The sequence below is a fragment of the Aplidium turbinatum genome, chromosome 13, assembly GCF_918807975.1.
Source record: "Aplidium turbinatum chromosome 13, kaAplTurb1.1, whole genome shotgun sequence".
NCBI classification, from domain to species: Eukaryota; Metazoa; Chordata; class Ascidiacea; order Aplousobranchia; family Polyclinidae; genus Aplidium; species Aplidium turbinatum.
Window position 1 is genome coordinate 24,216,007 of NC_137484.1, and position 13,365 is coordinate 24,229,371.

General features: G+C 38.3%; 2 protein-coding genes across 2 annotated transcripts; both read right to left on the bottom strand.

Annotated features, from left to right (window-relative positions):
* Positions 1–104: 104 nt before the first annotated feature.
* LOC145781766 (solute carrier family 35 member G1-like) lies at positions 105–2,936 on the bottom strand. The gene is made up of 2 exons (XM_082593438.1): positions 2,073–2,936; positions 105–1,384 (listed from the first exon to the last, which is right to left on the bottom strand). Exons 1-2 carry the CDS (start codon positions 2,934–2,936, stop codon positions 1,256–1,258), a joined length of 993 nt encoding a protein of 330 aa, XP_082449564.1. The 3' UTR covers positions 105–1,255.
* A 6,014-nt stretch (positions 2,937–8,950) lies between these two features.
* LOC145781767 (solute carrier family 35 member G1-like) lies at positions 8,951–13,365 on the bottom strand. The gene is made up of 2 exons (XM_082593439.1): positions 12,502–13,365; positions 8,951–11,613 (listed from the first exon to the last, which is right to left on the bottom strand). The coding sequence occupies exons 1-2, from the start codon at positions 13,363–13,365 to the stop codon at positions 11,491–11,493; spliced, it is 987 nt and encodes a 328-aa protein (XP_082449565.1). The 3' UTR covers positions 8,951–11,490.

A 13,365-nucleotide genomic window follows, 5' to 3' on the forward strand; every position in this document is an offset into this window, starting at 1 on the left:
TATTTAGCTTACTAAAGCGAAATGCAACACCTTGGAACATTTAACACAAAAGCATAACGTAACAGCGTTAATTTCAAATTCATATTTTTTGTTATCACAGCAAATAAGACAAAAAAACAGCAAAGAAATGAATAGAAAGATATAATTCATGAACTAAGATTTTACAAAAGTTAGCACTGAATTAACTGCAGGCCTTAGGCTAAGTTTATATCAGCAAAGAGACATCTTTATAACTTTATATTTCTAGCGGGCGTATTAAACATCTTCTTGCCAGGTAGGTACTTCATCAATCATCAGAAATAAATTCTTTGACACCTTGTTGGTGATTCAGATTGAAGGTGCAAGATATTTTGACCCACACAGAAAAGTACAAAAACACAAGAAAAAGGAACAAATAACAACACTTGCTTCCAAAAAAACAACAATCTCACACTTCAAGTAGATCACAGGTCTATTAGTGTAGAGCGTGTTGTATCCTACCATGCACATTGCACAATAACGTACCATGTTTATATAGACTAGCACAATATCATGTTATAATTAAAAATGCATGGAGAATCAGCAGAGCCCTATTTATGGCATATGCATTTACTTTATTACTGTAGAGTAGAACATCATTAGTGCTTTATTTAAATAGAATCAATTATCATATAAATCAATTATCATGTCATAAGCAACATCAAGCCGATGTTAGAGAACCGACTTCGCACTTTGTAAAACTTGTTCTTTTTAAACGAAAGAAGTTATTTATTGTTTCATTTATCGGAAAAGCGTTGGAGTGCATTTTGTAGGCGGTTACACAGCTTAAACATACCAGAACAGGCTGTACGTGCGTGGAAACAGCAGGAGTCGATGGGAACCCAACAGCATTCCACAATGGAAAGGAAATTTAATTGCGCTTTGCATCATCAGGGTCCTCAAACGTTCAGATGTTGAATTTGATCGTGATTTTTATCACAACATACAACTTGAAAAACTACGGTGTTCAATATTACTTTAATAAACACAAAACAATAAACAACAAAAATATGCATCTTGAATAAACCGAGAATCACTGAACTGGCCTATAGCTTACAATGAGCCAAGGCGTTTTATTCAGCGTAGGCTACATCATTGCACGGACAAGATCAAAAGGTTGAAACAATTTCGTCGACTGCACTTGGTGTAAGTTATATTTGACCTGTGGGCGTAGGCAGATTGGTATTTGCCAAGTCTTGTCAAATAAAAGCGAATAAAGATTTCAATTTCCGTGGTTTCAGTTCAGCTTTCCTTGTCTCTCTTTAAACTTGTAAAGTTTTTTCAACGTAACTCCAAACACGCTGGAAAATATCAAGGCAGACCCACAAATGCTGAGAACTGAAGGAATATCGTGGAGAATCAATATCTAAAAAAATTGAAAGTTTGGTAAGTCTGAATGTCAAGAAAGAAATTCAATACATTTAGAAAATCAAGCAGAGCTGGTTCAGCTCTTTGAGACTGGAGTGTGCGTTAAGAGCAACTCACGTTAAGGACTGCTCTCCATTGAGAAGCACCTAATGAATGGAATAATTCACAGACAATAACACTTCAACAATTTTCGGGATTTTTACTCTGCCAGTCTCTGTAATTGGCCCTGCTTCAGAGCCTCTTCGCCAGAATGCAAAACTGCCAGGAATAACCTACCAAGGCTTTGTCAGTACGAAGATAAAAATTCAAACCAACAAAGCAGAATTATGGTAATCGATTGCAAGGTCAATGTAATGCAACTATCAATGCTCTTAAAGCGTTTGAAAAATATATAAAAACACGGAGACCCGAATCGGTACAATGAAGGCATTAAAAGTGAGCCTGTCATTATTTCGGATTTAATATATAGGCTACAATTGCAATGATTAATCCACCACCAAAACTACATGCAACTATTTGTGTATTTGACAGAGATTGAGATTACTTCACTCAATTGGGGAGTAGCAACTTTGTTTTTATCTGCTTGTATTTCTGAACACCACAAAGATAAACAATACATGCCAAACATAGCAGAGGTCTACAAATAGGTAGAAGCGACAAAATGTTCATTAAAACAAGACAGTTACCTGCATGACATAGACAATGACGATCTGTAGGGATCGGATGACCGGAAAGACGGCGGCTCGTTCGTACTGGAGTCCGATAGTGAGGAAGATCTGTCCTCCTATCCCTGTCACTCCGATGAGAAAGATGTAAGGAAGCTCGTGTTGGCATGGCAACCGAAATGAAGACGATGCGACGAGAGCGGTTATGCTGGTGAGCGATCCCATAATCGAATAGTAGAAAATGTTGAGGGATGGATGGGTCTTCTTACCCAGCTTTCGTAGGACAACCATGGTGCTCCCGCTTAAAAACCCCGCCATGACCCCTAACCCCACCCCTAACCCTTTCTCATATCCATCGCTGCTTCCTTCATGTCCGAACAGAAAACTGGGTTTTGAGATCAAAGCGACCCCCGCAATTGTCGTAAACACCATTATGACGTCAAGAACAGTCAGTTTTTCGCGGAGAAAAATAAACGCGAGCACAGCCGCGAAAATAATGTTGGTGAACATTAGAGTGACAGCGTCACCTACCGGAATGCGCTGGATCGCCTGGTATAGCAGCAGAGAGCCGGTGGAGCCGGTTGCGGCGCGAAGAAGAAGATACTTGAGCATCCCAGGTGAACCGATAAAGTCGACAGAATTCCTCCGCCAGTTGTACATGACGTAAGGAAGCAAAAGAATGACCTGCACGGCACAGCGACTCGCCGTGAGCTGAAGCGCCTCCACTGACGTCACCATCTTGACAATCATCGTGTTGAACGCGTAGATGGTAGCGGCCATGAGTCCGCATGACATCCCGACCCACCAGTAAGGGGATCTTTGCTTTATTTGGGGAGAGGCGATTTCATCACTTTCTGCAACAATAGAAGTTTCCCGCAAATGCATCTGAGGACTGTAGCGTTGACAAATCACATTTCAAGAATTATTTGTGTCCGGTGTGAAGCGGGTTGATGTAATCACGTGACTCAAGAGCAGCGTCGGATTGTTATTAACTGAAAAAGAAAAGCAAAATATTGAACCTGTCATATTTGTGGGTTTCTGACCATAGCTGTAAGAGATAAGGAGCAGGGGGGCGATTGCTTCCCTGCTAAAAAAAAATGTCACAAATTTGGGCAAAAATGTCCATCTATTTGGGCAAATCAATCTTACCATAATGTTTCGACGTCTCACCAGTTTAGAAATTTTACATGCTTGTTATAATTTATAGGGTGCATTAATATTTTCCAATGAATGTAAAATGTATTATCGCCTACTTTGAAAACCGTTGCATGTGGTACTGCAATCTGGGCAAAATGATAAGTTTCGATTCGACAGCTGCAAGATAGAACTAAAAGTGTACAGTTGGCAAACAGAGGTAAGCTTAATTACTGATATTCACTAACATGAAGGCTGCATTTTTTCATAGGTAAAATTTAAACCCCTAGCCTACTGGTAACTTTATGAAGTTTTTTGTTATTTTCTCAATATCTTTCTAACGTAGTTTTATATAAAAATCATTTTGGAAAAAATATATATAGTTGTTTGGACAAATCAAATCTTACCATAGGTTTTCAACATTTTACCAGTTTAGTAACTTTATAGTGTTGCATTTTGTATAAAAAACTGTTTTGCTTTGAATGTAAAACATAGAATCGACAATTTTGAAAACTTTTATATTTCGTATTAAAATTTGGGCAGAATGTTAAGTTTCGATTCAGTATTTGCAGAAAATGAATGTAAAATAATGCGTTTGACAAGCTAAAGTAAGCTTATTACAGATATGCATTAGAATATACACACTAGCCTACAGTTCTTTATCAGTAGAATTTTGAAACCCTGCTGGGTCCTGGTGGGCTTATGAAGTTTTTTGCTTTTTCTCTATATCCCACTAATGTAGTTGTTTGTAAAAACATTGCGCAAAAATATCCAGCTATTGGATAAATCAATCTTACCATGAGTTATGCTATGCTCGCAAAACTTGACTTAAATTCTACAAAGATAGCTTATCATTTTTAGATATGGTCAAACAAGATAACCATTTGTTATAAGTTACTTATAAACTTTAAAAATCAATAGTTGTGCAGTCACATATAGGCTACACCACTTTTGTGAGCATTTGATCCTGGCAACTAACTATAGGCCTGCACAAAGTGAAAAAGTATATTAAATGAAAACAACTTGCGAATTTTCTAGCATTTAATTTCATGTTTTTGTGGGCTACGGTTTAACTGTTTTCTAATTGAATCTTTTTGTATAAACTGCTGTTTGTCTTTGCCAGTCCTGGGGTTGATATGCTCAGCTATTTACTCTCAATGATGTAGTATTAGAACAACAACAATCCAACATAAAGACACATGTTATGTTGTTTTGTCATCCAATACATGCAGTTGATGCATCATTCCAGTTAAGCTTAATACAGTATATATAATTTTTTGTGATAGAGTTTTATTTTTTACTATTTGGGTTTTGTGGCCGTGCTAACTACTGATATATAGCCTACTACATAACTTTTCCATTCAGGCACGTTTTAAACCTTTCAAGGTTTTGCCACCTTTTCCCGTTCGTCAACGTGCTGGTAGGTCTATATCGATTTTTGTAGTTAGTATCTTTTTCGTCCCCGACGCGTTAATGACGAAAAATAAAATGATTGATTGATGATTGAATGTAGATTAAAGTTAATTCAGCCTTGTTTTGCTGTTGTACATTTTGTTGCCTGTGTTTTTGTGCACGGCTAAGTTGATGGCTGTAGAGTTATTAGACTGCAATACCTCAGGCATTGTGAACAATTTTGTGTTTTTGAAAATATATTTTGAAAGACAAAATTTGGGCAAATTTTGTTTGCCCCCCCAAAATGTGTTACTCTCCTACGGCTAATCGGCTATGTTTCTGACAGAGGAAAATCTTGCAACATGCATCAATGCTCTCACGTGATGGTTTTGCTCACACGTCTACCGCCAGAACACATTAAGGTTATATGCTGGTAGAGAATTGGTTTGCGCGTGACTTCTAGAATAAAGAAGCTTTAAGATCAAGCGGCACTGGTTCGACTCTCATGGTGTGTGCTTAAGCAACGTACGTTAAGAAATGCTCTCCATTTAGCGGCATCTAATGGATGGAATAATTCCCCGGCAACAAGACTTCAACAATCGGAAACTTCACTCTGTCAATCTCGGTGACCGGGCCTGCGTCTGTGATTCAAAGCCTCTACAAGTATGAGAAACTACCAGGATTAAGCTCTACAAGAAGCTTTCCCAGTCCGAGGATAAAGATTCAATCAATCAAAATGTAAATGTACCCTTTTCATTATCGTGGTTCTCTCACTGGCTGCTTGACATGTGCCCAGCTTTTTCATACTTTTTTTTATTTCACTGGTTGCTAGCTGGCCCAAAACAGGGAGCATCTATCAAGTTGTTTAAAATTTCCCCTTCTTTGCTTGTAGTTTCGGGTCAAAAATGTGACCGGTGGCCTCATTTCCGTTATGTTTCTTCTGGCACAAATGTCTCATGACGTCACAATGCTTACCTGGTGACATGCAAAGTGAAAGAAACAGTGACAAAGAACTTCCAAACTGCAACACGCCAACACATCTGTAACTTTCCTGTGGGCATTTATAGTTTTTCATCTGTGCCTTTCTTGGTATGCAACCACAGAAGCAAACCGCCATTGCAGTTGCTGCTGTCTGTACTTTTATTCTCAGTTTATTTATTATTATTTTATACTTTTATTTTATATTGATGCTTCACGTTGTTCTTCCATCTGTTCACGAAAATGAAACAAAACATGCCAATAAACTTCCATTGCACAACTGATAAGTCAATATTTGATTTCATTGCTCAACCCAGGGTTGCCAGGTTTCCGAAAACGTTTTTAGCCACAAGAGGCAACAAAATTAATCAGTCCCTATATCGACCCTAATGAAAATCAAAAGTCATATGAAACTATTAAAACACACTTCAATTAAAACAACTGACACAATTAAAAATCCATACAAACAATGTCACATTCTTGCTCAGCAAGTTCTCCAAGATTAATGGTTCTGCTATCTCATGTATTTAGTTCTTTGATGTTGATCGTTTGTAAACAGTTTCCGCATTTTGACTGTTACTTTAAAATCTTTGCAGCAGTTCTGATTTAAAGTTAGCCGAGACTTAATTCTTAATATTGAATCCAGTGTAGAGAGATTTAACTTATTTCTTTGTTTGCTTTAGTTAGACATTGGTGACAAAAAAAAACACCCGTTCCACAAATGCATTGCTTACAGAAATTGAAAATGCATTGAGAATGGCTTGAGTAATTATGGCAATCAAATACCGTATAAAAAACATGAATAAAAAACAGCATTAGAGTCTACTTGTTAACACTTGATGTGGAAAAGGGACCGATCAGCAAACAAAATTTCAGGCATTCATTCCTAAGCCTAGTACTTCATAAAAGCGTTGAACTCTATAGTTATGAGACTCGTACTTCATAAAAGCGTTGAAAACTTCAACAGTTCCACTAACACTCTAACTCCTTGTAAATTAGCCAAAATTAGCCAAAAATCAAGTGGCTAAAACTCAATTTTTTTTTCTAGTCCAGCGCACCAGAAATTAGTCACATCTGGCAACTATTCCTCAACCCCAGTACCTACGTCCTTGTGGCAAGTTGGTCCTCTATTGCGTCACGCAGTGAACGCTTCATTGCCTTCACATTGCTCGTGCTCAGTGACGTCACACAAAACAAACAAGGAGACATCGCGAAGCCGAGAAAGATGTAACTGTAACGTCCGCTTTGTTTATTTGGTTGCGACGTTAGAGTGACGAATTTTATTTATTGTTGAGCTTTGCTCTATTGAACTGCCTGGTCAGTTTCTTCTGCCTAGATTGCTTCCAACAACACGACACATGAATTGGTTTTCACGTGTTCTTTTAATGTGCGTTTTCAGACAATCTCATATACAGGTAACTTTGAGATTTTACTTTCTGACCGTCTTGAGAATAGAAAAATTTAGAATGAAACAATTCAATCGACAATTTACGAAATTCCCTTTCTCTGAAGATTGACAAATGTTGAAAAACAAATACGTCATAAAGGTTGTAGAAATCAATGAAAACTGACGTTATATTATCGAGAAATAAGTTGTTGGTAGGAAAACGAATGCAAGTGCAAAACACAGGCACAACCGAGGCCAAATATAGACAAACAAGTCGCGTAGTCACTTGAACACAAAGGGAAAAGAATTTATTTGAAGTAAAACTACTAATTATTCTTTAGAATAAGCCATGCAATGCACAAATGAATGCAGAGGGCTTAAGTAAAATATTCGGCAGTAACAGTAACTACATGTAACTGTACGGCGACGGAACAGACATTCTCCGACAGCTTTTTACAAAGACTATAAAGTTTTTGTTGTTGGACGGCTTTGGAGTTTTTGTATTTTATTGTTGTGACTTCATTGACAATGACTATTCATTATGATGTCAATGACTAATAGTAATGTAATATGAAGAAAGGCGTTCTTCCCGGCTATCAGCACAAGGCTGATTACTCACTAGCACAGCGAGCTGCAGTGACGCTTCGCTAACCAGAACGGTGTAGCTTCCACGCCAGCCATTGAGACCTCCAAAATAACTTAAAAGTAATGTAATATGTAATGTAATGTATGTAATGACTATCAGTAGCGTAGCCAGGAATTTTGAAAGGAGGGTGTTTTGACGGCCGCCGGGCAAAGCCCGACGGCCCTTTCGCTAAAGGCCACACCTAGCGGCGGGGGGTCTGGGGGCCTCTCCCAGAAAATTTTGAAAAATTACTTTGAATTTGGTGCATTCTGAGAACATTTTCAACAAAAGTGTGGGTATGAATATTCCTGTGAAATGGTGCTGTCGGGTGGCATAGCAAAAGGATAAGATCATGTTTTCTTCGGCATTTTTCGGAAATAGAGCTAAGTCTCTATGTTTTCTTGTAGCTAATTCCTGGCTGAGATATTTGAATGTTGGGTATTGAAAAAACTCGCTCTTTTAAAGGGCGGGGAAACCCAAATTAACTTTGCGAGTTTTTTGTTTCAGCGTGATGTCATTGTGTACAACATGCGTTTTAGCAATAAAAAAATCCAAATTTTGTTGCCTTCGTCTCGCTAAGGCCGCTTTTGTTTGATACCCGTTTGCGAGGTCTCGTTGCGCATCAAGCTGTGATGCTGTTCGCTGTGACGTCACAAGGTACATATAGCTGTGGCCAAAAGTTTAAGACCATACTTGATTTATGACGATTTTTGCATTACTTCAAAATACTGCATCAGGTATAAGATGATGCATAATGATGATGCAACTGAAACAATATCTGATGCAGTATTTTGAAGTAATGCAAAAATCGTCATAAATCAAGTCTGGTCCTAAATTTTTGGCCACAGCTATATGTACCTTGTGACGTCACAGCGAACAGCGTCACAGCTTGATGCGCGCGAGACCTCGCAAACGGGTATCAAACAAAAGCGGCCTTAGCGAGACGAGGGTAACAAAATTTGGATTTTTTTATTGCTAAAACGCATGTTGTACACAATGACATCATGCTGAAACAAAAAACTCGCAAAAAGTTAATTTGGGTTTCCCCGCCCTTTAATACAGTTTCGTTTAAAATTAGGCAAGCTTTCTTTTAGAGATGTACGGTAGGTTGATTGCTTTTTTTTGCAAGATTATTACAGTTTTATTATTTATCAATTTTCTCCTTGGATGATCCAAAAAACGATCTTATTGCTTTAAAGTTAACCTAATGCTTTAAAGTTAACCTAATGCTTTAAAGTTAACCTAATGCTTTAAAGTTAACCTAAAGTTTAGAAAATGTAACGTCATAGACGTCCAAACATCTTGATGAGTGTCAGACAAAAAGCTTTGAGACAATGAAGTTACTTCATTTCTGATATATTCAAGTTTTGCATAACGAATCACTGGAATCGCGAAGCCGAGAAATTTGTTTGTTAAAACAGGCTGAATGTTCAAAGCAAAAACAGCCATCACAATGAACATCCACCGAAGTATACTAATTTACAGTACTTAGATAAGCAATGAAAATTAATAGACGGCATTGTTATTAATATCAATTCAATATGATTTCAGTGATTATAATACAATGTAATATAGTAGCGTTGAAAGGTCAGTGCAATTTTTCACAGCTGTGGATATTGCGGTGTTTCCATGGACTGCACGAGTTAGCTGCAGACTATGGATACTGAACAGTTGTAGAACAGTCACACCCTGCTATAGGCATAAAAGGTCATTTGAATAATATTATAATAAAGCATATGACACACAAGTTCTTACTCATTTTAAAAGATAAAGCACCAGAATTGCGTAGAATCGTAGTAAAATCATGCTTACAGCAAACAGCTATGAAAAATTGATGAACACAAGCAATAAAAATGCAAAAAATTATTGATACTGATGAAACTAAAGGGAAAAAGAAAGTCGACGAACCTTTTCACACATCTTGTTAATGACATCCTCAACAGTTGGGACCAATTTTCTTTACAGATTAAGCAAAGCCAAACCATTTAATCGGTTTTCAGAGGTTGAATTTCTTAAATAAGTTTTAAGTCTTCGATAAGCAGAAAAAGATCTTTCATTGGTGCATCATTCTTAATATCGTGACGTCACACGCGTGCCAAAGAGGGGGTTGAAACCCCCACCCCGTCCTTGGCTAAAGAAGTTAAATCAATGCTAAAAATGACTTATTTTCGGTCTGGGATATCTAAAGAAGGGGATGCGAAGGCTCGCAGTGATTGCCTTATTATCATGACACTATTCAATTCAATTTATTTCTCTTTGTCAGAATGCAAAAGAAATGATATTGTGAAAAAGAAATACAGCAACAAAACCAACAAAAGGAAAAGGTGGCAAAACCATAATGGTTTAAGATGTGCAGTGTGCATGAAAGGATCTAATAATATGCATCGATAAATATAGTTAAGCACGGCCACTAAACCTGATACTAAACAAGTTGATGAATTAGTTAAGAATCAGTCGCCTCCTCGTTCCTGAAACAACTGGAGCGCCAATTCTTAAAGCAATGAGAACACGACTGAACCCAACAACATCACAAAAACAAACTAATATACACATATTGTAATTACGTAACGGACTATCAAAACAAGGACTATTTACAGATTTTATACAGAAATAAAGTGTTCGCAGCAATGATATTAAGTAGCCTATAGATTGCAGAACAAATACACAATATGGCAGCTCATTATCAAGATAAAATAGTTAAAAAAGCTTTGTTTTTTAAATTAATTTCCTGCACATGGAAGAGCATAAGAAGCAGTTTTTGGTATTTCTAATAAGAGTTGAACCATCTTTTATAGCGTCAGTGAGGGATGGAATGTTTTGGTACCGCTAATGAGAGGTGGAGACTCTTTGGTAGTGCCGATTAGGATGAGGTGTCTGAGTTGTTTCAAGCACCAGGGGCGGTAGTTGGTACCGCGTTAAACATGCGGTTCTTTCTAAATTTGCAGAAAGTTTTGTAGTGCAGCTGGTACTGTAAGCAACAAAAGACAGTTAACAAATGTTATGGAGTGCCGATTTAAAGAATACTTGTATGGAAAGACAGTTGAAAAGTTACCAGAAACCTAAGCTGTTTAGTTTTTGCAGCAGGCTAGTCAATGTTTTTCAACCTTTTTTGAGCCACGGAACACTTTATGCATTAAAATAATCTGACGGAACACTAAACGAAATTTTATAATGATACAATAAAAATAAACAACACAACAACAATTCATTTACTTTTAGTTTTTGTCAGTGCGATATCTGCGCCTGTCTGGATGTTCACAAAGTTGATATTTGGGCAGAAATTGCAGACAAACGCGAAGCTGTTGTGATTTTCGACCGGTGATTTGGGAAAGATTTCATTGTTTTACACCAGGGGTCACCAAACTTTTTTCTCTGAGGGCCGGATTGCTGCGAGATTAACAGCTGTGGGCCGGATGCAAATTGCGAAAAGATATACAACTATTTAGAATCTCCATTGACTTAAATTGAGCACAATAAATAACAAAGTCGGCGGTGGAATAGCAAAGTTGTGATGAAAATCGAAAGGTTGCTGGAAAAGTTATCCCCTGCTGTGATAGGGCCTATGTTGGCATCGTGCTGTTGAAAAAACATTACTCGGTCCATCACCAGGGTCCTCAAACGATTTTCGTCACAACATAAAACTTGAAAAACTACAGTGTTCAATATTACTTTAATAAACACAAAACAATAAACAACAAAAATATGCACCTTGAATAAACCGAGAATCACTGAGCTGGCCTATAGCAATGAGCCAAGACGTTTTATTCAGCGTATATCATTGCACGGACAAGATCAAAAGGTTGAAACAGTTTCGTCGACTGCACTTGGTGTAAGTTATATTTGACCTATGAGCATAGACCGTTGTAATTTGCGGAGTCTTGTCAAACAAAACGGATAAAGATTTCAATTTCCGTGGTTTCAGTTCAGCTTTCCTTGTCTCTCTTTAGCTTGTAAAGTTTTCTCAACGTAACTCCAAACACGCTGGAAAATATCAAGGCAGACCCACAAATGCTGAGAACTGAAGGAATATCGTGGAGAATCAATATCTAAAAAAATCGAAAGTTTGGTAAGTCTGAATGTCAAGAAAGAAATTCAAAATATTTAGAAAATCAAGCAGAGCTGGTTCAGCTCTTGGAGAATGGAGTGTGCGTTTGAGCAACTCACGGCAAGGAATGCTCCATTCAGAGGCACCTAATGAATGGAATAATTCACAGACTATAACACCAAGGATATCTAGAGAAGGGGATATGAAGGCTCGCAACGATTGCCTTATTCTCATGACATTACTATAGCGAAATCGATTCTTATTTAATAAATAACACTAAGAGGTTAGATTGTTGTGCAAATGCCAGCATTTGATGAATGCAAAATAGCAGTAGGCTACTAATGGAATAATTCACAGACTATAACACTTTAACGATCTCGAAACATTCACTCTGCCAATACCGCGCCTGCATCAGTGGTTTGATGACTCTACACTCTACAGTCTACAAGTATGCGAAACTGCCAGGAATAACCTATCAAGGCTTTGTCAGTACGAGGATAAAGATTCAAACCAACCAAGCAGAAGAATTACGGTAATCGCTTAATGTAATGCAACTATCAATGCTCTTAAAGCGTTTGAAAAATATATAAAAACACGGAGACCCGAATCGGTACAATGAAGGCATTGAAAGCGAACCTGCTGTCATCATTTTGGATTTATTATTGGTACAAATGCAATGATAAATCTGTCACCACTAAAACTACATGCAACTATTTGTGTATTTGACAGAGATTGAGATTATTTCACTCAATTGGGGAGTAGCAACTTTGTTTTTATCTGCTTTTATTTCTGACCATCACAAAGATAAACAATACAATATATGCCAAACATAGCAGAGGTCTACAAATAAGTAGAAGCGACAAAATGTTTATTAAAACAAGACAGTTACCTGCATGACGTAGACAATGACGATCTGTAAAGATCGGATGACTGGGAAGACGGCAGCTCGTTCGTACTGGAGTCCGATAGTGAGAAAGATCTGTCCTCCTATCCCTGTCACTCCGATGAGAAAGATGTAAGGAAGCTCGTGTTGGCATGGCAATCGAAATGAAGACGACGCGACGAGGGCGGTTATGCTGGTGAGTGATCCCATAATCGAATAGTAGAAAATGTTGAGGGATGGATGGGTCTTCTTACCCAGCTTTCGTAGGACAACCATGGTGCTCCCGCTTAAAAACCCCGCCATGATCCCTAACCCCACCCCTAACCCTTTCTCATATCCATCGCTGCTTCCTTCATGTCCGAACAGAAAACTGGGTTTTGAGATCAAAGCAACCCCCGCTATTGTCGTAAACGCCATTATGACGTCAAGGACAGTCAGTTTTTCGCGGAGAAAAATAAACGCGAGCACAGCCGCGAAAATAATGTTGGTGAATATTAAAGTGACAGCGTCACCTACCGGGATTCGCTGGATCGACTGGTATAGCAGCAGAGAGCCGGTGGACCCGGTCGCGGCGCGAAGAAGAAGATACTTGAGCATCCCAGGTGAACCGGTAAAGTCGACAGAATGCCTCCGCCAGTTATACATGACGTAAGGAAGCAAAAGAATGACCTGCACGACACAGCGACTCGCCGTGAGCTGAAGCGCCTCCACTGACGTCACCATCTTGACAATCATCGCGTTGAACGCGTAGATGGCAGCAGCCATTAGTCCGCATAATATCCCGACCCACCAGTAAGGGGATCTTTGCTTTGTTTGTGGAGAGACGATCTCATCACTTTCAGCAACAACAGAAGTTTCCCGCAAATGCAT

Coding starts and splice junctions, on each gene's coding strand:
- LOC145781766 (XM_082593438.1), bottom strand. CDS start 2,936: ATGCATTTGCGGGAAACTTCTATTGTTGCAGAAAGTGATGAAATCGCC. Junction 1,385..2,072: donor TCATTGTCTATGTCATGCAG/GTAACTGTCTTG, acceptor CAATTTTTTTAG/ATATTGATTCTCCACGATAT.
- LOC145781767 (XM_082593439.1), bottom strand. CDS start 13,365: ATGCATTTGCGGGAAACTTCTGTTGTTGCTGAAAGTGATGAGATCGTC. Junction 11,614..12,501: donor TCATTGTCTACGTCATGCAG/GTAACTGTCTTG, acceptor CGATTTTTTTAG/ATATTGATTCTCCACGATAT.